At 40.5% G+C, this 27,385-nt stretch overlaps 1 protein-coding gene across 1 annotated transcript; it reads left to right on the plus strand.

Annotated features, from left to right (window-relative positions):
- LOC148039924 (UDP-glycosyltransferase 87A2-like) lies at positions 1–26,672 on the plus strand. The gene is made up of 2 exons (XM_087662601.1): positions 1–652; positions 26,563–26,672. Exons 1-2 carry the CDS (start codon positions 130–132, stop codon positions 26,670–26,672), a joined length of 633 nt encoding a protein of 210 aa, XP_087518727.1. The 5' UTR covers positions 1–129.
- Positions 26,673–27,385: the final 713 nt, after the last annotated feature.

Below are 27,385 nucleotides of genomic sequence, written 5' to 3' on the forward strand. Positions count from 1 at the left end.
TAGAGACACGAGACCTACCGTCTACGAGCTTCCTGAAGGCTGACCTCTCTCTCTCTCTCTCTCTCTCTCTCTCTCTCTCTCTCGCTCGCTCGCGGACTGTGGTCTGCCAGAACGCTAATCCCAGTGAGCATGGCGGATGATCATGAAAGCAAGCCATTTCACGTCTTGATGGTGGCGATGCCGGTACAGGGGCACATAAATCCCATGTTGAATTTGGCCTCTCGCCTGCTTACGCAGCACGCTGCGTGCACCATCACCTTTGTCACCGCGGAGTCCGCCATGGGCGCTGTGGTAAGGGACAGCAGCCTGGCTTGCAAGACCCGCGTCCTCTTTCGCTCCATCCCAGACGCTGCCGGGGTCCCTGCACCGCATCCTGGCATGTCTCTGTGGGACATCACCAAGATCATCTCCGGCCTGAGCCGTCACGCAGCGCTAATCGAGCGCATGGTCCTCGACAGCTGCCGCGCCCAGCGGCTACCTCCAACGTCCAGATGTGTTCCCAAGATCTCATTCGTCGTCGCTGATTCCAGTCTCTATTGGATGCGCAGCCTCAGCCGCAAGCTTGGCCTCCCTTGTGCCATCCTCTGGATCGGCAGCGCTGCCACACTCAGCATTGGCTTTCTCGCTAAAGCAGGAAAGGTCCATCCTTGGTGTGAGTTCTCTCTCTCTCTCTCTCTCTCTCTCTCTCTCTCTCAAATTATGTGATGCAAATGTTTGCAGGTCAATCTCTTAAGAGTGCTTGCCATCGTATTGTAAAGTTATCTCGATCTCTTATAAGAGTTTAATTTTCTCTTACCACATAAACCTCCTCACGTGTTCGCATCACAAAACTACGTAGAACAAGCATAGCCCCATCAAAACCTCTAAATGCCTCTAGAGCCAAGTGGATTGTATCCCAAAGTGTTTTAAGCGTGTGGGTATGTACATGTGTGGATGGGTACATGGATACATCCCTTCTAGATATCTTTCAAATTTCATGTTTTCTCAAAAATAAGAAGAAATGAGAAGTAGCCTAGTCAAAATCATCAATGAGTCCAATAATTAACATGCACTGTCAAAATAGTTACATGCACAATAGTTACATGGTGTGCATGTTGTCCGATTGTTACATGATGTGCATGTTGTCCAATTGTTAGTGCACATCTTACATGATGTGCATCTCACAATGTGATTTGCTAACCATCTATATAGTACTTCACAAGTGACTAAGAGGAAAGTTAAGCAAACACTAGTGGGGGTCACTTGTGAATTACTAACCAATATTTATACTACACCTAAAAAGTGACAAGGAGCCATGTTCAACCAACACTAATGGGGATAGCAAAGTATCTATGTGTTGGCTATAATAAAAGCAAGTTCTTAAGAATGTATGCTAGATTTTGGAGATTGGTTGCTTACTTTTGTTGACAACATATACCGATCATTTATTTGTTACATCTTTACTTCCCCTAGTAAACCTATGTTCCTCACAAGCCCTTTAGTAGATGTTGTGAGGGTTTTGACAAAATCTACTTCCCCCCATTCTCAACATAAGTGGGAGTTGAGTTACTTCATTCTCACTACCATTAGTCCCCCTCAATACACCATAGCTCCAAGCTATCCTTGTTGCACAATTTGAGCATCTACATGCATGCTCATTGTAGAGCTAAACTAAGAAGAGCCAATTCTCCCTTCCCTTATTTCATTCTCCATAACTCAAACATGAAATCAAGGGGAGTATATGGGGTGGAGAACTCAATGAGAACGAGCACATAATAATTAGTTATTTTGATGCAAACACCAATGAACACAATATTAGTAAGTTTGGAAATCTCCCAATTCTCATTTTTTGAATACTAAAAAGGTGGCACTCGAATAACATGCCCATAAGTTTCTCAAAATCATATGATGTGGCATATTATTAAAAGAGCTTAGTGTTCAATTTATGACAAATCCAAAGATTTGACCATGTGTCCCAAACTTATGGGAAATTCCCATATTCCCCAATATGGTGTTAATGTGGACATGTCTTGAATGGTCAATAGTGTTTATTAAAGTGCCATTTGCCATTTGTTGTTCAATGCTATTTTGAGGTGTATTGCCACCCATCTCTTCAACTTTAGCATCAAAGGCACAAAAAAGGCAACATTTTTTCCCTCTTACTACCATTACCAAATTCACATCGCTTTAGTGTCATCATGTTAGGTGCTATGTCAACCAGGATGTCAACCATCAACTAAATGCAACATAGTGATTGCTATTATTATGTGTGCAATTTGAGATAGAAAGCCTTTGGTTGAGAATGCACATGATTGTGACTAGATCATAGACTTTATCACAATGGAACATGAACATTCACCATACACTTGGTTTATACTTTGAAATTCTTTAACTTTGAGGACTAAGCAATATATGGGGTAAACTCTTATGCTTCCTCAATCATCAGTTTCAACCATAGCACATTTGTTTTTTGGTGTGTGTCTCATCTCATGGTAAATACAAAACCTCAAGGTGAATTTGAGTTTAAATTGTCGTATTTACAACATTTTAGTGAATGCCTTATATGCTACGTTTTAATGTCTAAAGTAGAATATGACTTGCTAGATATTGTAAACATGTTTTTGAGCATATAACTTTTAGAGTAAATTTTTAATCAGTAAATTAAATGCATAAATGTATGAACACTTACCTTTTATGAAATGATTGTAAATAAGATGCCTACATAGAAATTAAGGAGAGTTTCTCTTTGATAAAAAAACTAATCATTTCTAAGTACCATGAGCACTTTAACTACGCATGTTGTGGTTACAACTCTTAGATGTTGACTTAGTAGTAGCAAGAAGGTAGATATTTGTGGATCTCATGTATGCATGCATTCTTTTCATTATAACACAATTTGTTTTGGTGTGAACTAAGCCTCCTACTATGGAATACCATATTGGGGAATATAGGAGTTTCCCATAAGTTTGGGACACGTGGCCAAATATTTGGATTTTCTATAACTTGAGCACGATAACTCCAAATCGAGTGCTCTATAGCTCAATAGATTCTATTTTTCAAGCGCTTTCTAATGATAGGTCACATCATATGGTTTTGAGAAACTTATGGGTATGTTATCCGGGTGCCAACTTTTTAGTATTCAAAAAATGGGAATTGGGAGATTCCCAAACTCACTAATATTGTGTTATGGATACTATAGCTATCCATATTATGTTTTTTGCTCCTAAGTATTGAGTTCATGCCAACAAGAAGTTAGATAGGTGTGGATATAATCATGTGAAAAAGTCCATGTGTTAGATCCCAACTCTTTAGGCACTTCCATATGATATAGAAATGTGTGTGTGTGTGTGTGTGTGTGTGTGTGTGTGTGTGTGTGTGTGTGCGGTCACTTACTAGGTAGTTGGTAGATTGAATGCATAATAACTCACACATCTTATGATCAATTCCTAATTTTGATCATAATCTATTAAACAATATAGAAAGAAGACTTTTGTGGTTAGAGAGAGAGAGAGAGAGAGGGAGAGAGGTATTTAATCAGTTAGATGCATGTTGACCTAGAGATTTTGAACTCAATACCCACATGAATGGTCATTCGTTAGTAGGAATATTAGAAATGAAATTTGAGAGAGAGAGAGAGAGAGAGAGAGAGAGAGAGAGAGTCAATTCCTACAGTTGGATCAATGTTAGGATTTGATGTGCACCTTCGATCTTTACTAGACATGGATTTCCCAAGCTTATCCACCCCTAGAAGTGGACAAATTTGGCAATGCCAATATATGGATGATTCCCTTGTATTTTTTGGGTCCCAAAATTTTTCTTCAAGGTTTGAAACTTTACATGTGTGGAAATCAAATATAACAAGTGGATAACATAGAGAAAACTTAGAGTCTATATCATTCATGGGCCATTAGATCATGAAGGAATAAAGAAAAGGACAAATGCATGAAGTGTTATCCATAATTATCCACCTTAAGTCGTTATATAAATGCAAAAAAAGTAATACCAAAAAAGTCAAGTTGTACTTGCATAAGGCATTAAGGCACTACATTGACCAAGGAAAAAATAAATGACTTCTATGTTGTCCTAATAGTGATTCAACTCTCTTGTCCTTTATGCTTTTCCAAGGCTCAAAGTTTGTCTATCTTTGTGATATTGAAGCCAATAGAATCATGGCAATTGAGATGCCTTGTTTGGTGGAGGAGACCTTTTCACCATGAACCATTCACGCACTCCATCTACATCTCATAACCCATTTGGTGGATAAGATGTCTATACGTAGCATAGTGCATGCTTAATGGATATTCTTAAGTATTTTATGAGGACCTTGAAGGATTTTATGAGACAACATCCAAGGTCAAAAGGTAGCATGTGTGAAGATTGGTTGGTGTAGAAATCAATTGTCCACATCTCTAAATGTCTTGTCCAAGTGGATTCCTCCCTCCCATGAATGTGGTGCTTTGAGAGAGTTGATGAAAAACATGGATGATTGGTGTGGGTCTAATCCAAGATATCTATGAGCTCAATTATCAAACCTTCTTTGTATATGTCATGGACATTAAGTGCACTCTTGGATTATAACTATCCTTATATGTGATAAGCCAAATTATGTTATTGTGTGAGAACATGTCTCTTCAAAATTGTTGTGACTCCACAAAGATTGGGGGTACAATGACCATTAAATGAGTGAGGATGGGCTTAGGGTAAAAGGGCCATTAGAGTGACATCAAAATTTATTGTCATTGGAAATGCAATGAGACCACCATGTCCACAAACATGTGAGACGATTCTACTTTTTCATACATAGAGATGCTCAAAAACTCCTATTGGCTTGAATCATGGTCATTTGCAAGGAGAGACTTCCTAAAATTTTTGGGTGACATTTAGGGACTAAAAGAGGATAGAAACATAGATTGAAATACATTAAAAAAGTAGATTTTAGTTTTCAAATTTCCAACCAATTAAATTTGTGGAAGTTGAGAGAGTGCAAGTTTTTTAGGGGGGTTACCTATACCGTCATTGGGGGTTGTAAACTTAGTGGGCCCCTTACCCTACTCTCACTCTAGTGTTTTAGGCATGGGCAAGAACGAACCTAAAAGAGTAGAGGCTTTGACTCCAAGTTGGATTAACTTGATCTCCAGTGGAGCTACTTGTCTTTGCTATACATGTGGGGTGTCAAAAATTACTTGAGGTTCACCTTGTCATATTCGACAGGTGATCGACGTGCACAACAATTGACCCAAATGTGTTGGTAATATTAATCAACACCTCTTAGAAATATTGGGGGCAAATACTAACACTTAAATTGTAAAATGATGAACCCTGATGCACGAAAATGGACCTAGTCTGAGGAGCTACCATTATTCCAAAACACAAGGCAATGCAATCTATCAATTTCATAATAAATTTAAGCTTAAATTATGTTTATATATATATATATATATATATTTGCACATTCGTCAAACCCCCCCCCCCCCAAAAAAAATGGCTAGCGATTGCAAAAAGACAAAGACAAGTGCAAGGTTTTTATCCAAACCAATGTTCATAGAAAACCGTCCTGTAGTGTATTTTTCCCATATGCTAGATTCTCAAAAAACTAATTGCAATTAAAGTTCGTCTTGATGAAAATCAACATTTTATTTTAAAGGCATTTTAGTTATAAAGCCGACAATTTCCCTCCCAAAAACCGAGTTAAGCCTATTCCTTTTTTCCATTGGATGGGAAAAAAGTTTTTCCCGATCACTGATCCAAACCGGTACGGAGCCATAAATTAAGTGTACATACTATGATTAAGTGTACATATTAATTCTTGCTCATGTATGTCCATAGTATGTCCATTAATATGTACACTTAATCATAGTATGTCCATAGTATGTCCATAAATCTGAACCATAAATAGTCAACACACATTGTCCAATAGTAGATGTGCATTGCATAGTGTAATTTACTAACCATATATATGCCACTTGACAAGTGACTAAAATCAATGTTCATGAGTGGTGGTCACTTTGCAAGTTACCAGCCATTTATATGACACCTAACATGTCACTAAGAGCTATGCTCAACCAACACAAATGGGGGAAGTAAAGTGACAACGAGGTGCTAGGGTTTCTTCTTATTGCACCATGTGCTCGTAAACATATGTTTGTTGTCTAAAATAAAATCAAGTTTTCAAGACTATGTATCATGGACATACTATGATTAAGTGTACATATTAATTCTTGCTCATGTCATATGAATCCACATCCCATGGGAACGCACCTTTAATAGGACATCCTCGAGCCCATATGAATCCATCCTTGCCATGTCATCATAAACCTTCTATAAGATATGCAAGTTTTCACCTACATCATCGATGATGTCATCATGGAACATTCTAGAAGATCTTTAGCCGCCCTCCAATACATATAAAAGGAGGGGCTCGCCATAGAGCTCCTTAGTCTTGCCAATGCTAGTCTTGGGAGCTCAAGGAGTCAAAACCTCCAAGCAAGTAATTTTGAGTTCTAGTTTCAGTTCTTATCTAGTAATAGTATTTAGTCTTGTCTTGTCTTCCATTATACTCCTGTTGTCTTGTCACCTTGTAATATTGTAGTATGAGATCTTGTATTGTATCTTGTTCATCCCCATTTAGGGAGATCTTGAAATTCTAATATCTTGTATCCATACCTACAGTCCCAGGTTGTGGGATCCTTCATATCCTATCGAGTCATGTTGTCTATACCTGCGGTCTCGAGTTGTGAAACTTTCCATATCTTATTAAGTTATCAATGCACCTTATGCCTCTACTTGGGATTATCTTGTAATCAAAATTCTTCTAACAAATCTTGCATCTAGTCTAGTCTCTTGAGCACAATCTAATGCTCCCATAATAGTTTAGCAAAACCACTTTCTAGCCCTATTGAGTACAATGGAGGCGACCCTTGAAATAATCGAGCTCCTCAGTCTTGCCGATGCCAGTCTTGGGAGCTCAATGAGTCAAGACCTCCAAGTAAGTAACTTCACATTCTAGTTCTAGTTCTTGACTAGTCGTGGCATCTAGTCTTGTCTTGTCTTCCATTATACTCCTATTGTCTTGTCACCTTGTAATCTCGTAGTATGAGATATTGTCTAGTACTGTCTTGTATCTTGTTCATTCCCATCGATGGAGACCTTGTAATTCTGATATCTTGTGTTAACCCCAACACAAAGAAAGCAAAAGGAAGTGGAAAAGGCGCAGGGCAAAGGCGGAAAAAAGGAAGCCCGACTGAAGAAAGAAAAGGAGGAAAAGCCAAAAGCGCAAGGGCAACCTTAAAAGTCCAAGGCAAAGGCAAAAGGGGAAAGGCGCATTTTAAAATGAAAAGGTGCACCCTGAAATCTTGTAAAAGAGCGCCGGGCTCTCACCCGTGCAATTTGTAAATGAAGACGGGCGGTGGAAAGGAAGCTAGGAAGATAGAAGGATAATGGGAAAAAGGGCCTAGGCTATGGCCGGCCATGTAAAAAGGGAAAAAGGGGATGACCGCCCAAAAGGGATTTAGGGTTTTGTATATAAAGTTGAAAAGTGAATGAGAAGCTCATTCTTGTGTATGGCCAAAAGTAGCTCTCCTCTTCTTCTTCTTCTTCTTGTTCTTGCTTGCTTGAGCTTGTGCTTGAGAGAGGGAGTGTGAGAGTGTGAGGGAGTGAGTGTGTGAGGGTGAGGGACCGAGGAGGAGAAGCTCTCCATCTTCTCCTCTCTTCTTCTCTTCTATTCTCTTCTCTTGTCTTGCTCGCGGCAATGGAGCTTGGAGTGTGGAGCTTGAGGATGGAGCTTGCTTGAAGCTTGCACTTGGATCGTGGAGCTACCGGAGTGCGTGGGAGAGGAGGTAACTCGAACGGCACGGAGGTAAGCTCACTACACCCGTAGATATGGATGGCGCGTCGGCTATGTGAGAGGTAGCCATTAGTGCTCGGCTTGGAACGCTTGAATCAATAAGCGGTCCGTGGGTCTTGGCGGTTGAGTGAAAGCTCCCACATTTTGGTTCCGTTGTCGGGACCAACGGATTCAAGCCTTGAGCGCTTGCGCGCTTGGAATCGAGCATCAAAGTAAGGGGTTTCCCCCGAACCGGTGCTTGAGGTAGATAGGTAGGAAGCGAGGGGGTTGAAGATGGTATTCGATCTCCTTGGCAAGTAGGTTTTTTTCTTTCTGTGATTTATGCTGTGGAATGGAGTAGTATAGGTATTTATTTTGTGATTTGGATGCATTTAGGGTAGGAAAAAACAAAGAAAAAGAAGAAAAAAAGGAAACAAACAGTAGGGTCCCCTGTTGCTGTATAACAGGCTAAAAGAGGGAAATAGGGGCACAGATCCTTGGAGTGCCGTTCGATTCGAGCACCATAGTGGTTCCAGGCATGTCTGGCATTTCCTTATAGTGTCTTGCACCTATCTGGAAGGCGTTGGCCGATTCGGTGTAGTAGACGTCAATCTAGAGGCATCGCGTGCAACTCCATCAACTGAAGAAGGCTCCAAGATCTTCATGTGAATCTTTCATTTAGCAAATCCATCAACTGTGGCAAGTAAGATTTAGGCACTGGAATAGGCCTCAAGTTCCATGGTACATGTGGCACAGTAAATATGACCATAGGAGAGACAACATTTGGATCCACACAACATATTTAACTTGGCTAAAACGCAAATGCCTTCCCATGTCTAGCCAACATCCGCATAAAATAGTCTCTCTCAGTAGGCAAAAGAAACCCTTCTGCACCAACTTTCAATTCCTGTAATGTTTCAGATGTAAACTGATGACCTATATCTTTAGGATCTCCTAAGCTTGGCTGCCTCGACACTTTTTCATACATACCCTCACTCTCTGGTGGAAGTGGCAAAGCAATTGGTTTCACTTTTTGTCAACTGTCTTATCCTTTGTCTCCACAAGTGCTTCAGCCCATTGTAATCCTTCTTCTTGAGTAAACAATGCTATAACATCATGCATATCCAAAGAGCATACTAACAACACTCTATTTTCAGCCTCATTTTTTGCATGTATAGTTGCTGAAATTTCAGCCATAGTGTCAGTAATATTCAGCCCATAAAAGATGCCTAAAATGCCATCATTTTTAGCTAACAACCCCAATGCTCTCAGTTTCTTAGTATCCCATTTCATAGACATGCATTCAGCCCTACACAGAGCTTCCATAGGCTTAAACCAACATGAACTATTTGCTATAAGCTGAGAATTACCAATAGTAAATACATGCTTCATTTCAACAGTGCTTAATGAAAATCCAGGTCTTTGAATTCCCTTGCATTTGGAACCAAAGGAGACTCGAAGCGTATCCCGATTTCTAGGATGATTAACACAAACAATAAGAAATTGGATTGCTTTTCTCCCATCCTTGCTTCTAACTCTTGCATAAGCAGAACCATCATCAAGCACCTTTGTTTCTATATGCACACATGTAATATAGGTCTGTCCCAAAATCACTGCATATGAGGAATTATCTTCCACAAAGAAGTGTTGCTCTTCCTGTACATCACCAATTTTTACTTTTACATTAGGACATGCAATATAGAGCTCCCCTGAAGAATTATTTGCAGCCCTCATTCACCAACCATGATTAGTGTCTACAGGCCATGCACCATTTTCATACAACCCCCACTCAATGACATTTATCTCAGACCCATGGTCAAGTAAAGCAACACAAGGAGTTTCACGTTTCCCTATTTTCACTACCGTTTTAGTGGTAGCTCTAGCCCAATGATTTCTTGTGTAGTGACTTCGATGAATAAATCCTAGAGTCTCTTCTCCATATTGTTGCATTTGCCTTACTCCACCATGCATATTGCTACAAGACAATGCACTTTCAGCCACTTTCTTCTCTTTTCTACATGGTGTCCATTGATTAGTAGCATCCTGCATAGAAAATCTTGTACTTCATGCTCATATTCAGCCCGAATACCCAACAAACCAGTTTCGTCTTCAAATTGCAGCAATGCACTAGTGGTATCACCAAGAACCTGACGCTTCCTTTTAATTATGTCAATGATCTCATCATGAAATTCTTGCTTGGCAATGCCAAGCACCTCTTCTAAGGTAAATTCCACCCAACTGTTTAAGATCCGTTCTTCAAGAACCTTCTTAAGATCTATGACTGTCTCAATGTCAAATTGCAACTTATGTCCTGGCTGCTTGCCCTTCTTTTTGCCCTCTTGTTTGTTATCATATTTTTGCTCCTGACTGACCTCTTCTATAACATGCTTGGGAGGTGGCTGATTTGCAGCTCTAGGCTGATCCACACTTCTTTTTATCATTATTTTAGATGTCCCTGCAATATCTTCATCTTTTTTTCGTTTTTCTTCCACAAGTACATCCGTGATTTGTACCTTTGCTAAATATGCATACACTGAATATGCATCTACCGGTGATTCCCAACCAGTTATGCCATGAATGTCTTGCCCTGCATGAGACATTCACTATCAGTGACCTTTCTCTTTTCAGCTGCATGTAAAGCATGTGTCTATATTTCAGCCTTTGGACCAACCATCACTTGGCCATGCATTCTATCCAACTGTAGACCAAAAGTAGAAGCATGTACTGTCGCATAAGCATTTCGGACAGCCAACTCTTCCAACAACTTCTCCATACCTCCCTTTCCAAAATTCAAAGCAAGAGGCAATCCCGTTTCTTGTGCATTAATCTTGCCATCTTTCCAAAAGATAAGCTGTCGTACCAAGGCCTCCTGATAGGCAGCACAATCCTTTCTCTCGTGTTACAAACTGTCACACCACGTACATCTCTTTTTAGGCTTAGGGGTTGCTACCCATCCCCTTTCCTCTTGTCCTTTTTCGTCCAATTTTGCAACCTTCAATTGAAGATCTCGCATGACTTTGACCAATTCATCTAAGACATCTTCCGTAACATCTTCCGTAACAGAGGGAACAATAATAGGTACATCCATAGGATTAGCCACAGAAGTAGGTGGCTTACTGGATACATCAACTGTCTTGCTTGTAACAGTGGGCAAGCTAGAGACATGCAATCTTTCTCTTCTTCTATGCTTCTTCACAAGTGCAGTAATAGCTTCCTTGACATATCTCCACTATGTTTTCAAACCTATCTCTGTATTCTGATCCTCCAACAAATCATCAAGCTTCTCTTGAAGCTCAGGATCAGCTGCCCATAGAAACAGTTCAATTTTTTGACTTGCAAGAGCTTGCTGTTTTGCAAGATCCAACTGCTCAAATCAACTTTCAAATTCTCTTTACAATTCCATAGCCACAAGACCCTTATTGGGTTGTAAAACCCACTCTTGAAAAGTCTTGCGCCTAATCAAACTGGTGTCTTCAATGTAAAATTCTTCCCTGAGTGTCTTCTTTAAGGCTACCCAGTCAGCATTCTGCAAGTATAATTCAGTAATCCGTGCTTTCAGTTCATGAATAGTAACACATACAAAATACCGGCTCCATGCAGATTGAGCCACCCCAAAGAATTCCATCTTCTGAGCATAGGTATATACATATGCAGATACATTCCTGCCATTGAATAAATTCACCTCACGCTCAACTGCTTGCAAAGCATTCATCACAACACTTTCTGTTTGAGCTGAAGCTTGCATCACCTGTTGTTGTTGTTGTACCTGTATAAGCATATTCATATTTTGAACCAACTGTTGCAAAACATCACTGGAGAATGTATTCAAAGATTCTCCCATATTGTCTTTCCTTCTTTTGATGACCTTTCACGTTAGGTTAACCAATGTTGGAGGGGTTTTTGTCAAAAGGTTGAATCCACTGGGGATCAGAAGTAAAAGGAAGTAGAGATAGGAGATGAAAGAGAAGATAGAGAATACCCAAGTGGTAAACACTACAAAGACAAATCACAATGAATTGAATCAATATGTATTGAAAGAGCCTGGAATCTTTGCACTACTCAGAAGCAATCTCCAGGCATTAGATCCCCTGGAGCTTCTTCGTAGAACAAAATGTGCATAAAAATTACAGCTCCTTCTTTGCTGCTCGGAACCCAAATCTGATGGCTCTATTGGCTCCAAAAGGGGGGTAAAACCCCAAGATACCTAATCACGGATCTCCCAGATCACTCCTTTTTTCAGTTTAATCTACAGTTTTCAGCCTGTTCATAGTGATCGCGACGCACGCCATTTTGTCAATCTGTCCCTCTTGTGAAAATTCCATAATTGGCTGAAAAAGTAACTAGCTTTTTACATGCCATCGTAATCTAGAAGCTTTTTCTAAAATTTTTGGATTCTTAAAATAAATGATATAAAAAATAAGCTAAAATTATCCAAAAATCTAGTATTTTTGGATAATCCATGCCTCACACTAGTACTAATGACTCAGATCACATTGACTCTCTAGATCAATAAAGAAGTTGGATGATGATGCATTCCATACTTTTTCACACTACTGTGTCCTCATAACATCACGACACCGTGCTGCCCTTGCTGAAGGCTATCACTATGCACACATTGTTGATAGCAAGGTGAATGCACTGTGACTCGTAATTGACATTGCAATGTGTGTGCTTCTTAAATGCACATCTTAGCAATGATTCCTCACTAGCATCCTTTGTGTTTGTCAATACATAAAAGACCATGGGTATGCTCTCAGACTTGATAGAGACTACAACTTTGCACCAAAAGCGTGTATGATTGACCCCCAAATGGGTTGAGTTTAGTGTTCATGGGTTGTTGTTGTGGTCAACCAATGAGAGTCCAATGATCGTGAGTTAAGATATTAAAATTGGCCCCCTCATCAATCAACGTGTTGAAGTATGCATTTGTTGGGCATGACCATTATGCGTAGCTAAGCGAGTGCTACTGCTTCCTCATCTTCGTTCTCAATCTTTGTAATTGTAGTAACTTGTACGTTCAGGGGGGCCTCTTGTTGAGAAATGATAAATGATGTATGCTCCATGAAGAGATGTCCTGAATCCCATATGCACAGTGAGGACAGTGGAACAACCGAACTACTATAAAGCATTGTACTTGACTATCACTTTCAAGATGAGTAATACAATATCATGATGCTTTGTACTTTTAGTTAATGTCATTGTCATTATCAGTCTCTTATAAAAGTTTGTGTTTATGAGTCCATGCTTCCATCTTGAAACCTAATTTACTTGTGTAACATTTGGTCTAGTCATTGTCCATGTCATGATGAACCTAGTTTTTATTTTCCAACCTCCATAGTTTCTATGCTCTAGATCCATGTTTTTAACATGGCATCAGAGCTCATCTGAGCATGGCACAGCTCCATACACTGCTTCTCTAGTCTCTCTTCATCTCTGTCCACATCTCATGATTCCATTTTCAACTTCACCCTCATCTTGACCTTGTGTCTGCCATAGCAAGCATGCACCCACCTCTGTTTCAGCTCTTGGATCTCCTCAACCAGAGCTTATCTTAGCTAGCTCTCTTCTAGAGACTTGTTCTCTTGCTTAGGACGCAACTACTTGGCACATCGACATTGGCTACTCTATTCACTAGCATTACAAAAATTGGAGATCACTGCTTGTTCTGCACCATTTTTGGTTTGTACTATTGTTCTCCCTGCACATGGTGCAATCCTTGCTGCCACCATAGGGATTTGGTAGCCTCCCAAGTGGGCTAACCTCACCCAAGAGGGTTTCCCAAAATTCTTCCTTTGCTACTCACACAGATAAAAATTCTAGTTGTCTGTCTGTTGGTAGCCATAGCCAGGAAACTGAAAGCTTGACTTTCTCTTACTATTATCATCAACAATGATTTTAATCACTGAGCTACACTCTCTGGAGCTCTGGAGCAGCTCACAACAAATTTGGAAGTGCCTGAGTAAGCTTAGAAGTCATCCACAAAGATTCAAGAGAAGACTAAGACTCCATACCCATTTCACCTCGAGCTTTCTTTTCACTTCATTTTCACACCTCTCTTAGCTGAAGGAAGTTCCTGCAATTTTGATTTGGTGGTTCACTCAATTTTCAGCAAGTTCTTTTCCATCAAATCAGAAAGAAGGGGAGAAATCACTAGCAACATCAAGCTCAACATAAAGATCTTCAAATATTCAAGCATAGTATCTATTGATACTCAATTAGTGTTATTTGACACTAATCTACTTGTGTTCTTGGGCAACTCACTTTCTAGTATTATTTGATCCATACAATAGAACTTGAACAAATAGTCAAGTTCAATGGAGAAGGCTTTCATGCCTAGAAGGAGAAGACCATGTACCACCTTATGCAGATTCAGGACTTGTGCGACCTGTTTAAGGATGATGCATATAGCAAGAAGGAAGATGATGAAGACGCATTTGTTGAAGAAGACGAGATCAAGACAAAGGAGTGGAAAAAGATGAACAACAAGGCTCTATGCAGCATTGCATGTGGACTATCTGATGATGTATCGCACCATATCTTTGGCATCAAAGATGCTAAAAAGGATTGGGATAAGCTTGATAGGATCTTTGGAAGTCAAGCCAAAAACTCTAAGGTCAAGTTGTTAATGCAGTTCTATAAGCTTGACATAAAAAACAACACTTCAGTGACTATGCATATTAACAAATTCAAAATTCTAAAGACTCAACTTGCCACTTTGAAAAAAACAATAGATGAAGATGAAGCCATTGTTGTACTCCTTGCTAGTGTAAACCAGTATTCTTATGAAAATCTTGTCTCTACTCTTAGCAATGTACCTAATTTGTTACAGAAAGATATTGAGCACTCTCTTCTTGATGAAGAGAATAAACAGAAGAACAAGAATGTAAAAGATGGTGTTCCATCATCTAGGGAAAATCTCTTATACACCAAAGGAGCTATTGGAGCATAAGGCCGAGGCTGAGGATTCAACTCCGACAACAAAGATCGCATGACATGTCATTATTTTAGTAAGACTAGCCATATAGTCAGTGAATGTCTCCACCATAAAAGAGTACAATAAGTGTAGAATGGTAACCACCAGAATCAGTTCATGAATGAAAGAGAAGAAGAAGAAGATGCTTCCGCCATCAACAACAACTCAGAATGATTTTTTTGAAGAAATTAACTTTCCCATAGTGGATCTTACATTTTCCCATAATGGATTTTATTTTCCTTAGTGGATTTTCTTTATACAACAAAACCCTTGCCAAAGATGTAATGTTTCAAGATGTAACTTGACTAGTTTGCCTATGAGGTAGTCTCTCGAGCAATGTCATCATGTAGGGGGGACCAAAGCCAACAAGTATAGGAACTCATCATTTGAGGGGGGTGTTGAGAAATGAAAAATGATGCATGCTCCAAGAAGAGATGTCCTGAATCCCATATGCACAGTGAGGAGAGTGGAACAACCCAACTACTATAAAGCATTGTACTTGACAATCACTTTCAAGATGAGTAGTGCAATATCATGTTGCTTTGTACTTTCGGTTAGTGTCATTGTCATTATCAGACTCTTACACAAGATTGTGTTTATGAGTCTAAGCTTCCATCTTGAACCTAATTCACTTGTGTAACATTTGGTTTGGTCATTGCCCATGTCACTATGAGCCTAGTATTCATTTTCCAACCTCCATAGATGCCATGCTCTAGATCCATGTTTTCAACACCTCTAGCATCACGGACTTGTATAGTGGATGCATGGGTGGATAGTACTTCTTTATGTGGCTATCATTGAAAAAGCCTATGCCCTCTCCTTCTAGGGTCTTGAGCTCTACATTGCCAATTTGGTTGATGGTGCGGCCTCTAAAAGGCCCTAATCCCCTAAACTTCATCTTTTGTTTATGGCCTTTCACTGAGTACAACAATACTAGGTCTCCTTGGTCAAAGTCTCATTGCTTGACATGCTTGTCAAACTAGCTCTTACGTCGTGTCTCTTTGCAAATTAGTGCATGTGTAGCAAGAAGTCGAGTCTTTGATAGGCATTCTAGCTCAACTAGGTGTTTTGTCCATGCCTCCTTTTCATCCCATCTCTCTTGGATGGCTATTCTTAGGCTAGGGACAAAGAATTCCATTGGTAGAATGGCGTCAGTACCATAGGTGTATGTCCCACAATCAGTTTATAGGCTGTTTGATAGGCCCATAAGGCTGCCATCAGCTTGTTGTCCCAGTCAGTGCGTGAAGTAGAGGCTAGCTTGGTCAGGAAGTTCACTAAGATCTTATTTGTAGATTTAGCCTCACTATTTGCTTAAGGGTAGTAGGGTGAATATTTCCTATGAATGATCAAGAAGGTAGACATGAGGTGGGCAATCACTTCATTGATGAAGTGTGTGCGCCTTGGTCACTAGCTAGTCCAATGGGGTAGTTGAATCATGAGAACACCTACTCTAGTTCTCTTTCTCCTTTGCTTATGCCTCCTTTTTCATATTGAGGTTGCATCTAGGCTACTAGGCCTTGGCAATGATATGCGGGTCATAATATACAACGACGTGGGCGTAGCCTCTTTGTCAAGTGTTTCAACTCTGAACAGCCCCAATGGTACTGATGGCATAATTGCCAAACTAGAGGGTAGTTTGGCAGTCAAATAGGTGGGTGATTCCATACTCTGGGCATCTAAGGTTAGCCTTCTCTTGATTGGCTTGCTCCTCTTGGGGCAATGCAAAGAAATATGCCCTGGGTGACCACAAGTCTAACTTGCGATGGCTCTGCCCTCCTAGGTCTCTACCCCTACCTTTGCCTAATGCCCTCACCGACACTGGTCGATAGTCCATGAGAATATGACTGCCCTATTCAAAGTAGGAGATGTAAGTTCATGTATGCTTTCTCATCATTCAGCTCCTCCACATAGTGGATTGGAACATCACTCGGTGTGTGGATTATGAAAGGTCTAGGTGGCCTAGGTATGCCTATGGGATTAATCTCCATTCTAGGGATGAATGATTTTGCATTGTTAGGTGCTAGAAGAGCTAACGAGGCTCTCCTTCTGAAGAATTTTGGTGGCCTATTCCCAAAGGATGGATGGTTGTATGGTAGGGCATATGGAAGTCTTCTTGGTAGTCTGCAATGCATAACATCATGGCCAAAGCTACCACAAATTGGCGCAAGGTCGGGACTGAGGGTCCTTACATTCTGTTGGAAGGTGGTTTCTGCCACAATGCACGCATTGGACATGTGGGCATGTAGATCTCCTCACCACCTCTTATTGTAGCCTAGCTAGCTCCAACTTCATCTCTGCTAGCTCTTGGCTCTAGTCAATGCTTTTCCCTTTGTCTTAGGTGCTTAGGACTGACTGTTCGCTAGATGTCATGGCTTTCTCTAAGGATCTAGAATTAGCATTATCTCAATTAAGCTCCTGGAACTTCTCTCCTTATGTTAGTCATCCACTTGTATGGCTTCTTTAAAGACCCTAGCTAGTACATCTCTCTACAAGCTTGAGTTGCTTGCTAAGGCCTTGTAGAGTTCCTTGCTATAAATTCCATTTATAAACACCATGGAGTCTGTTTGTAGATTTTAGGGAAGTCGTAGCAACCATGGATGCCGAGGTTAAAGTCCACCCCTACCCTTCTTGGAAATGGCATGTACACTAGGTTGTTTCTTTTGTAGGTTAGGGTGTTGCAAAATGACATCCATGTATTTACGTTCCCATCCTAGATTCTCTGCCTCCATCTTGGTTGTGATTCATACCCTTTGATAGTCGTGGGTACCTCCATGACCTTGTCTTCCTAGTAGTCATGTGCCTTTGTCCCCCACAATGTTGGATGTGTCTCTCTTTTTGCACTCCACCACTCCCCAAGCCTTCTGCCATCCTAATCACTTTCTCCACCACTTGACGTGGGTATGCCAAGAAACTGAAGGAGGTATTTCAAAAATTGCAAACCTATATTCCTATAGCTGGTGCTTAGCTACAATACTTTTTGAATGGGCTAGAGTTTAGCATTCAAGTGTAGTTAAGCAATGTTGCTCTTGTGGACATTGATATGGCTAGTACATGAGCAGAGGAGGTAGAATTGCGATTACAAGCATCTTATGCCTCTAGGTCAAATTGGAATCTGAGTTCAGGGTTTGGAAATACTTTAGTGCTGATGAAAGAAGGTCAAGGGATGCCCATGAGTCCTCCTAATGGGAGAGAAAGAATATTCCCAAATGTGCCTATGTTGCCAACTCCTCCTAGTGTGATCATGCCTGTGACTAGCCAAATGGCTTCACCGACTGTTGGAAGCCCAATGATAAATCCTACCATTGTTCCAGGGAATCAACAGCCAATCCATAATCAAGTGGTTAGGCCAATAGAATGATAGGTAGACGATCACATCTATGAGTCAAGTGCCTCGAATGTCCTTAGCAAAGTTAAGAATATGATAAAGCACTATACTGATATGATTAGCGAACAATATAGACAAAAAGTTGTTGATGTTAATTTCCTTAAAAAGTAGCAGAATTTGATAGGGAGTTGACACCCTAAAGAGGGTGGCCCCTCAAGATTTAGTTGTAACTGGTGTGGTGGCCAAAATTTCCCTAGGAATTATCCAAATGTTAAATGTGACATATGTGGGAAGTCCGGCCATTTAACTTGTACCTGTTGGAGTAAGATTAGCTCTCTCTAGCAAGGAAGTAGATAGCTAGGTCTAGTTAATCACTGAGCGTAAGGAAATAATCTCTAGCAAGATGAATGACTGAAACAAATATTACAAAGAGGGAAATTCGGAAAGCCATGGTAGAGGAGCTACCTAGTGGCACTGAAGTTAGCCTTATAAAAGCTATTTGTGTCAATGGAACTGAAGCTTCTAATCTAGGAGTTATTACGACAGTTCAAAAGGCCAAAGAAGTTGACAAAGCCAAGGCAAAACTTGTTGAGGGAAACACCTAGTAAGATGATAAGGGGATGCAAGTCCTTAATCCCAATATGGAAGGTGGACCTCTCAAGGCCATAGATGGTAAAGCAGACCCCAATAAGGATAAGAAGTTGCCAAAGAAGAAGGCAAAAGCCAAGAAAGAATAACCAAAGCCGGTTCAAAGACCAAGGAGAGAATGGTATGGCGAGAAAAGTGAGCTCTTGCTAGCTATCGTGAATTCGATTTAGTAAGTTCTCTTACAAAGTTAAACCAGATGTAAATCTCCTACAGTTGATTAAGTTGTCTTCAGGAGTGCGCAAGGAATTCAAGAAGATTCTACACACTGGGTATATCGTTGAGCCCTTGGGAATAGCGCAAATAGGAGATGATTGATTTGAGCATGCTAAAAAGCATTGTGTGAGGGTTGCAGCACATGTTGATGGAATATTAGTGGACCATGCTATTGTGGACACAGGATCCTCAATAAACATCATGAGTTTGGAATTGATGGAGAGACTAGGATTAGAAATAAAAAAAGATGCCTCCACAATCCTCCAAATGGATGATGACAGTTTAAGACAACCTAAAGGTTGTATTACTAAATTCCATGCGACCGTTGCCAATGTAGAATGCATTCTAGACTTTAGGATCATTAGGTTTGTAGGGCAACTTAGCAATCAAGTATTGCTAGGCAGGCCATGGATCTTACAAGCAGACTATTAGATTGATATACCCATTGGGTGATTGATCTTTGGTCGAGGTGCTAGACATGTAGTAGTAGATGCCTATCCTGAATCTCCTTAGAATGAGAGAGTTCCTTTATCTTAGTTAGAGTTTGATATGCTAGATGCTCCATTTGCTAGTGAGATGGCATCAAGTGACAAATCCAATGAGGGGTCCATACAGAGGATATCTACCAAGTGACTTTGAATGAGCCAATAGAGCAGGAGAGGATAAGGGATGCAGATGTAATTGAGCTTGATCTTGATACGATGAATGATTCACAACTAATTAAATTAGGTTCCATGCTCAGTTTAGAAGAAAGGAAGGATATGTGTCCTTGATTCAAGAATTTCGTGATATTTTTGCTTAGAGTTATAATGAGCTTAGAGACATTCCTCCCATCCTAGCTATTTATACGATTCCTTTGAAGCAAGGTAGCCGCCTCGTGCAACAGAAAGTAAGGTGTATGCCTTTTGAATTAAGGGATGGGCTATTTGAAGAATTGAAAAAGCTACAAAATACTGGCATGATATTTTTGGTTCAACACATGGAATGGTGTTCACCAGTTGTTATTAGGAAGAAGAACAATTAGATTTGGCTTTGAATAGATTTTAGAGAGCTTAATGAGCATATGGTCAAGGATTATTACATGTTGCCATTCATTGATCAAATTTTGGATCAGTTATAGCAAGTAGGGAAATCTATTGGTTTTTGGATTGCTTTGCTGGATGTAACCAGATGGATATTGTGAAAGAAGACAAATTAAAAATGGCATTTATTACTAGCTTCAGTACCTTTGCGTATCATGTGATGGCCTTTGGTCTATTCAATGGGCCTAGGTCTTGGCAACGCACAACTGATAAGACATTTGGTGATATCTCCCTAGAGGAGTTAAAAGTCTTTATTGATGATCTGGGGGTAGCCACCACAAGTGAGTGAAAACTGATCATTTTGAGGAAATGATTTGAGCGTTGTCGTATTGCTGCGCATTCGAGGTGTGAAAACCACCCAAAAGTTATGTGTGTGATTTGATACTTTGTACATACTTAGTTGTTGTGTTTACATTTATTTTCTGCGTATGAGTATAGTGGGGAGGAGTTTGGAGGCATAGTGGTGAGCATGAAGGGATGCTTTCAGTCTATGTTAAGCAGTGGTTCACTGTATCCGGGCATACGAAAAGTCCGCCATCATCACGGAATCAAACGGGGAGCCATCTCTGCCATAGCAGGCTGCAGGACAAATACCTTAGATACATTCACATCAACAAATCAAGTTGAGTAATGATTCATGGTTGGTGGCCATAGTGGTGACAAGAAATGAATGTGAATGCTTTGCCAACAAATGATATATATTGAGTGATATGATGGAGGTCATTTACAAACATAGAATGGAGAGGATCTTGCAGGATTATCTGGTAACCAAATATAGGAGAGATGATAGTCTGCACTGCAAAATCATTGAAGGGTTGTACGTTGGATCGATTGGAGCAGCTTACAATAAAGAGGAATTGCTAAGATTAGAAATGACACATTCTTACAGTTGCAAACACGATCGAGCCGCGTTATCCTTCAGATTTCAAGTACAAGCAAATCAGTGTGCTTGATAGTGCAGATATTAACATGGAGGAGCACTTTGATGAGTGCTTTGCTTTCATAGATGAAGCCAGGCAAAGTGGTGGTGCAGTCTTGGTACATCGCTTTGCTGGGAGATCTAGAAGTGTAACGGTGATGGTTGCATACTTGATGAAGACATGCAGGATGGGCTTTGAGGAATCCTTAGAGCTTGTGAAGTCCAAAAGGCCCCAGCAGTGGTGTTCGTGAATTCCAAAGCAGGTGCTGACTTACTGGCAGACACGATACAGCATATGACAGGTTTGAAGGTCGCCGATGAGTGACAGAAGGCAAGTTCTCAGGTCTTTTTTTTAATGTGTGAGCTGCCAGTGGTTGTATCAACTGGGGTGCTGGGGAAGAAAGCAAAAGAGAACTATTTTCGAAAGAGCCTTTTTTGGGGGAAAAAAAAAAGAACACTATTCTGGAAGGCCTAGGGTCAGAAAAAGCATCACGATAAGAGAATCATGGGCTCTATGAGGGGAATTCAACAGAGATGGATAGGAGTTTTGTTTTCTCAGTCGACGAGGGGATCGATTCTGTTACAGCGACTGCCGCTCCTGATCATTGATGGTACACAGAAGTAATGGAATCTTCTCACTATCCACTGGGATGCTCTTGGAAAAACGGAACCTTTTCCACTGGTAAGAAGCGCAGCAAGGCTCCTAAACATTCAGAGACTGGTCACTCCCATTACCTTGCAAAGGAAGAGGAAAATAATTGCTGAGAAGAAGAAACGAATAGCTAAAGTCATCAGCTCTACGGATAGGGAGGCCCAAACGTCCTGCCCGAACGAACGATTCATCTGTCTATGTGGACTGCAGAGAAAATTTCCGCTCCGAGCTTCCATGGAAAGACAATCACTCGCCATCCGCCATGAACGATTAATCCATCTTTTCTGAAGATTTGAGCTCATGGAAAGCTGCTGTCGACACTAAAAGAACCACAAGGATGTTTTAGGAGATTGTGTCAAACTGTCCTTAACACTACATAGTCAGAAGCATAATTCTGTGGGGCTGCTACGGCTCAGAAGGAAAATCTCGGCCAATAACAATCAGGAGATAGGCCGCTTGGGGGGAGAGCGATCCAGGGATAACCAGAAAAACTCCGCCTGGGGTGAAAAAAGGAAAAGAACACTGGAGCCCAAATTTAGACTATTTGCGTAAGAGAAGAGAGATTTCGGAGCATCAGGTGAAGACAAATCCACTGATTTTGACTGTGTATCGGCCATGTCGTCATACGTCTGAAGCATCGAGAACAAATAGATGCTCAAGGTCTCGGAAGAAGACTGGGCTTCAAATAGAGAAACAGATCAATCCAGGGAGAGAGAAAGAAGTGGCTGCCTTTCAGTCTTTTGTTTCTTGCTAGCTTCATAGACAGGCATTGGGAACGCTTCCTCTATGTTCACACAAGACGACATTGAAGTCGTCCAAGAACACTGTGGTCGCTTATAACAGTCTCTCCACGGGAAATTGTCTCCCTCTATGAGAGGTTTTGCCAGGTTGATCACAATGGAAAAGGCTTCATCTCTTGTTGAAGAGTTTTACTCTACCTGCAAGGGTTTTTGCTTCTTGAAAGATGCTATCCTGGATAGGCCCAAAGTGGAATCTTTTGCTGACTGAAAATATGTCTCTCATGGATGGGCAGTGATTCCACCCCAGCCTCTTGTATCTTCCCTTGCTGTACTCATGACAGAAGACTGAATTTGCACAGGTCCTGGACCATTCAGTTTACTTGTTGCTGGACAGTTACATTACCTCAGAAATCAGGTTGCAACTGCTGGTGATATGTTTGTGAAGGTGATGCAATAGTTCTTGCACATGATTACGACTGTTGTTTATATGTAGATATTACTAACATGGAAGAGAAAGATGTGCCAAACATTGCCACAAGTCAGTTTGTCAACTTATAAAGAATGCAAATGAATACATGGTTCTAAATCATTCCGTGACCAACCCTCTTGTTCTTGGAAGGGAGCCACCTCTGAAAGACATGCCTGCAACATTGACTATTGCTTGAGATAGTGTTCACCTCATCATTTGGAATCAAATTCCCTATGGATTTATGGTTAAGTCTGGGGATCCATAGATCCATCCTTTGGCTGATGCTGCTGAAAGTACAATGCTGAAATTTCTGTCTGTAGTTGATAACCAGATTTGTACTAAAGGTTCCTATGTTGAAGGATGAATTCTATGCTCAGCTGAAACCTTGCTTTTGGTCATATCATTACTGTTTTGAAATTTATCAAGGACTTCTGCAGTTGCGACATTGCTTTCGAAACCCTTCGACAGCGTTGTAGACAATTCTTCATTGCTCTTAACCCTCGAAAGTGTGTATTTGGAGTGCCTTATGGGTTATTGCTCCGCCATGTGGTTAGTGCAGCTGGTATTGCAACTAACCCAGAAAAGATAAAGGTTATAGTCTCTACAAGCCTGCCACATACTCCAAAAGAGGTGCAGAGATTTCTCATCACAGTGGGATATTATCGAAGATTTATCAATGCACTAGCGGAAAGAGCATTGCCATTGACGAACCTTCTATCTTTTAACTATTTGTTTGAGTGGAATGAAGCATGCCAAGTATCCTTTGAGGATGTGAAGTAGGAATTAGCAAAAGCACCAATCCTAAAAGTACCCAGAAGAGGTGAAGTTTTCTATATATTTTCAGGCCACAATGTATAGTATCAACTGCCTATTTAGATCAAATTTTGAAGGAGAAATGGTATCATCCAATTGCCTTTGCTAGTAGAAAATTGGAGAAAATTTAATTATACATACATGGAGAAATTGTGCATTGGAATGGTCTTTGTGACAAAGAAATTTAGGCATTATATTCTTTATGAGAAGGTAGTATTGTTTATGAAGGCGGAAGGACTCAGATTGTTGCTAAATAAGTTGCAACCATCTAACCATTTAGCAAAGTGGTTAATCACTTTGCAGAAGTTTGATTACGAGATTAGGAGCAAGCCACTAAAGCTCCAAGGTATTGTAGAATATCTTGTGGATTTCGGGGAGCCAAAGGAAATTATGGTTGAGGGAACTGATATTGAAGGTCTATTTAAAATTAATACAGATTCCATCCCTTCCTGGTATGTGGCTATAATGCATTATTTATCTACAGGAAGATTTGGGATTGCTTTACCAAAGTGTGAGAAGAGAAAGATCAAGCAACAAGCATTGCACTTTTTGATTATAGCGGGTGTCTTGTATCAGAGAGGAGTAGATGATATCTACCATTGTTGTGTAGTACCCAATGAGGTACCGTTTATTCTAGAGGAGGGCCATGATTTGGCATGTGGGGAACATTTTGTTGGCCAGCTTACTATCCAAAAAGATCCGTGCTAGATATTGGTGGTCATTGATTTTCCAAGTTGCTTTTAGTTATGTTAAGCATTGTGATGTCTATCAAAGACACGATGCGAGGGAAAATCGTAGGTGACCTCTAAATCCCATTTTGGTTATATTACCCTTTGAAAAATGGGGTATTGATTTTTTGGGACCAATATACCCTTCATCAACTATGAAAAAGCGGTATATTATTGTAGCAACACACTACTTTCCAAAGTGATTTAAAGCTTGAGCAACGGTGAAGAGAGTAATGCTAAGGAGATTGCCAGTTTCATTATGGAGCAAATTGTTAGCCGTTTCGGTCCACCGAAGGAGATTGTGTTTGATCGAGGGACACACTTCTTGAACAAGGTTATAGTGGCCATGAATGAAGCTTTGAATATTAAGCACAACAAGACTACCTCGTATAATCCTCAAGCGAACGGTCAGATTGAGAGTACAAATAAACAACTAGTGGGAATCTTATCTAGGATAGTATTGGAAAGCAATCTTGATTGGGATAAGAAATTATATGTGGCAATGTGGGCTTACAACACGACATTCAAGAGAGCCACAGGCCACACCCCATTCAAGCTAGTATATGGGAAGGAGTGTGTTTTGTCATTAGAAATACAGCTCCCCATTGTGCATTTTTCCCTTAATCATTCATTGGGAAAGGAAGAAGCATTACAGGAACGGTATACTTCTTTGGCACATCTTGATAAGATTCGTTAAGAAGTAGGGAAGAGGAGAATGAAAGCCCTTCATGATATTTGGGCTAAGAAGTACAAATTTGCAAAAGGTCAATTAGTGTTGTATTATGATGCTCGCAGGGAGCTCTTTATAAGAAAATTAGAACCCAAATGGGATGGACCATACAAGATTATATGTTTGGGAAAGAATGGCTCTACGGCCCTTCTAGTAGATTGCAAGGGGTAGAGTTTAAGACTAAAGCTAACTTTAATAAGTTGAAGCCTTACGAAGTGTAAGAGCTGACTTTGTGCTTGGTGCCTATGCATGTCCTTTAGGATTCAGCTTTAACGTGCAGCAGGTACCAAGACGAGTGCATGGGATGCATCATTCCCTATTTGGAGCAACCATACCTTGAGCAACATTACCACCAAGGTCGACTGATCTAGTGGAGCAAAGGGTATCACGCTATTGAGTGGCAAGATGGATCCTTTACGTGCGAAATTAAGGTCTACTACCACCATGTCAATGACTTCTGACTAGCATTCCTATCAAGATTAGTGAAGAAGGAGGGATTGTGCCTGTTATACATCCTCTCTCTCGGCTTGATTTTGATTATCATTAGTACGAGTGAGCTGATTATTATGGTGGGGCCTATCCATGAAGCCTGGGTTCATACTTTGTATCTTGATGGAGCTTCCAGAGGGCCTGCTAAACAAACACGCAAGCGTTGGTGTGGTCAATAAATATCCCCGATGTAGGGTTGTCATGAAGATCGGAGTCTATTTAGGACCCTCTTTTACGAATAATATGGTAGAATACAAGGCCTTGATCGTGGGATAGAATGTAGCCTAATGTGGTGGTATTTGCCGACTATTAGTTAAAGATGACTTGCAGTTAGTAATCAAGAAACTAAATGGGACCTATAGTGTGCAGGATCCCATCTTACACGGATGTACCATCGTGCAACCTTGGATGTGTTGCATATCTTTGAGATGGTGACTTGTCAATTAGTTCCTCGACAATGGAATCGCTTTGCGGATTCCTTGGCTAACTATGCTTTTGTGGAAGATGTATTTTTCAATTGTGGTCAAGGGGAGCCCTTAGAATTACCTCCTAGCATTAGCCCTAGACTACTTTGGTGTCTTCTTGCTGACATATCATATTTTGGCCGCCGATGGTTAGTTTGGGTTATGAGTCAGGTAGCAAGTGAGCACCTTCCTACTCTATTGTGGATGCATAGGACTGTGTATTGTCATATTTGTCAGACACTCCTTGCTATTTATGCAAGGCGATTAGCTAATAACTTGATGCACTTAGTGTAGGGCCTAAGAGGCCTTATCCTTGGTCACTTTTGCGCTTTAGTAGAGCGATGTTAGGACCAAGGGATTGTTTCAAGCAATATGTTGTGTTGAAAGATAGTTGTAATGTTTTATTTCTTTAGGCCATAGGGCCAGTTCTATTGGTTGTGAAATGTTACATCTCTTTAGACCAAGAGGGCTATATGTCTGTTTGGTGTAGACATGTTTAATGATTTTCTATTTTAGTGGTTGCATCACATAGGTTGGATGCAGTGCCTGGAGGGAGCCTTTGCTGTGGAGAAGCTTCTCGTGGCCATTCCAGGTGGTATCGTGGCCTTTTCAAGTTTTTCTCTTAAGCTAATATTGTTATATGTGTATGTGGTGGTTATTTTCTTTTTGTTTGTGGAGACTAGCTATCAAGGCATGAAGTCCTAGGGTTTGGTTAGTTATATTTGGGGGAGATTTGAGTATGTGGTTAGGTATATATGGGGGAGATTTGAGTAGTCCTCTACCTCTTACTGCTAGGACATTGTCAAGCCTTAAAGACCTGTGCTAGAGGGTAGTCCTTGTGACCCTGTCCTTCTTGCTAGTGGGTAGGCAGCTATCCTAGGAGTCCCTATGCTAGTGTGAGGTAGTTAGAGAAGCTTTCCCAAATAGAAAAGAACATCAAGTTCTAAATATATCTAAAGATTGTCAAGAATTGTGTGATGGGGGGATGTGCTTGAGCTGTTGTGCCAAACACACACTGTATACATAAGAGGAAGCTCACTCAAGAACACAAGACGAGAGATAGAAGCCAACACATTTTCTTACTGATTTTTCTTCTTCTTCCACACACTATACAATGTACACAAAGTATAGATAGGATACAACATAAAGGAAAGTGGCCTTCTAAGTCAAACAGTGCATAACAGACTACACTAATCGACTAGCATTATATCTTTGCCATCTATAGGTAGGTGTAACAAACTAAATATAATAAGTCATAAGGGAGTGGCCATGTGAGTATCATAATGACCACCAATGTGCTAAGTGTAGACGTGCAAATGCATTTAGCCATGCGGTCCAT

Source organism: Lygodium microphyllum, chromosome 2 (assembly GCF_053477565.2).
Source record: "Lygodium microphyllum isolate KBCC chromosome 2, Lygodium_microphyllum_v1.1.10, whole genome shotgun sequence".
Classification (NCBI taxonomy): Eukaryota; Viridiplantae; Streptophyta; class Polypodiopsida; order Schizaeales; family Lygodiaceae; genus Lygodium; species Lygodium microphyllum.

What these genes read in the sequence shown, in the direction of transcription:
- LOC148039924 (XM_087662601.1), top strand. Translation starts at nt 130, where the DNA reads ATGGCGGATGATCATGAAAGCAAGCCATTTCACGTCTTGATGGTGGCG. An exon ending in AGGAAAGGTCCATCCTTGGT is followed by an intron (nt 653 to 26,562) that starts GTGAGTTCTCTC and finishes TTTCTATTTTAG; the next exon opens with TGGTTGCATCACATAGGTTG.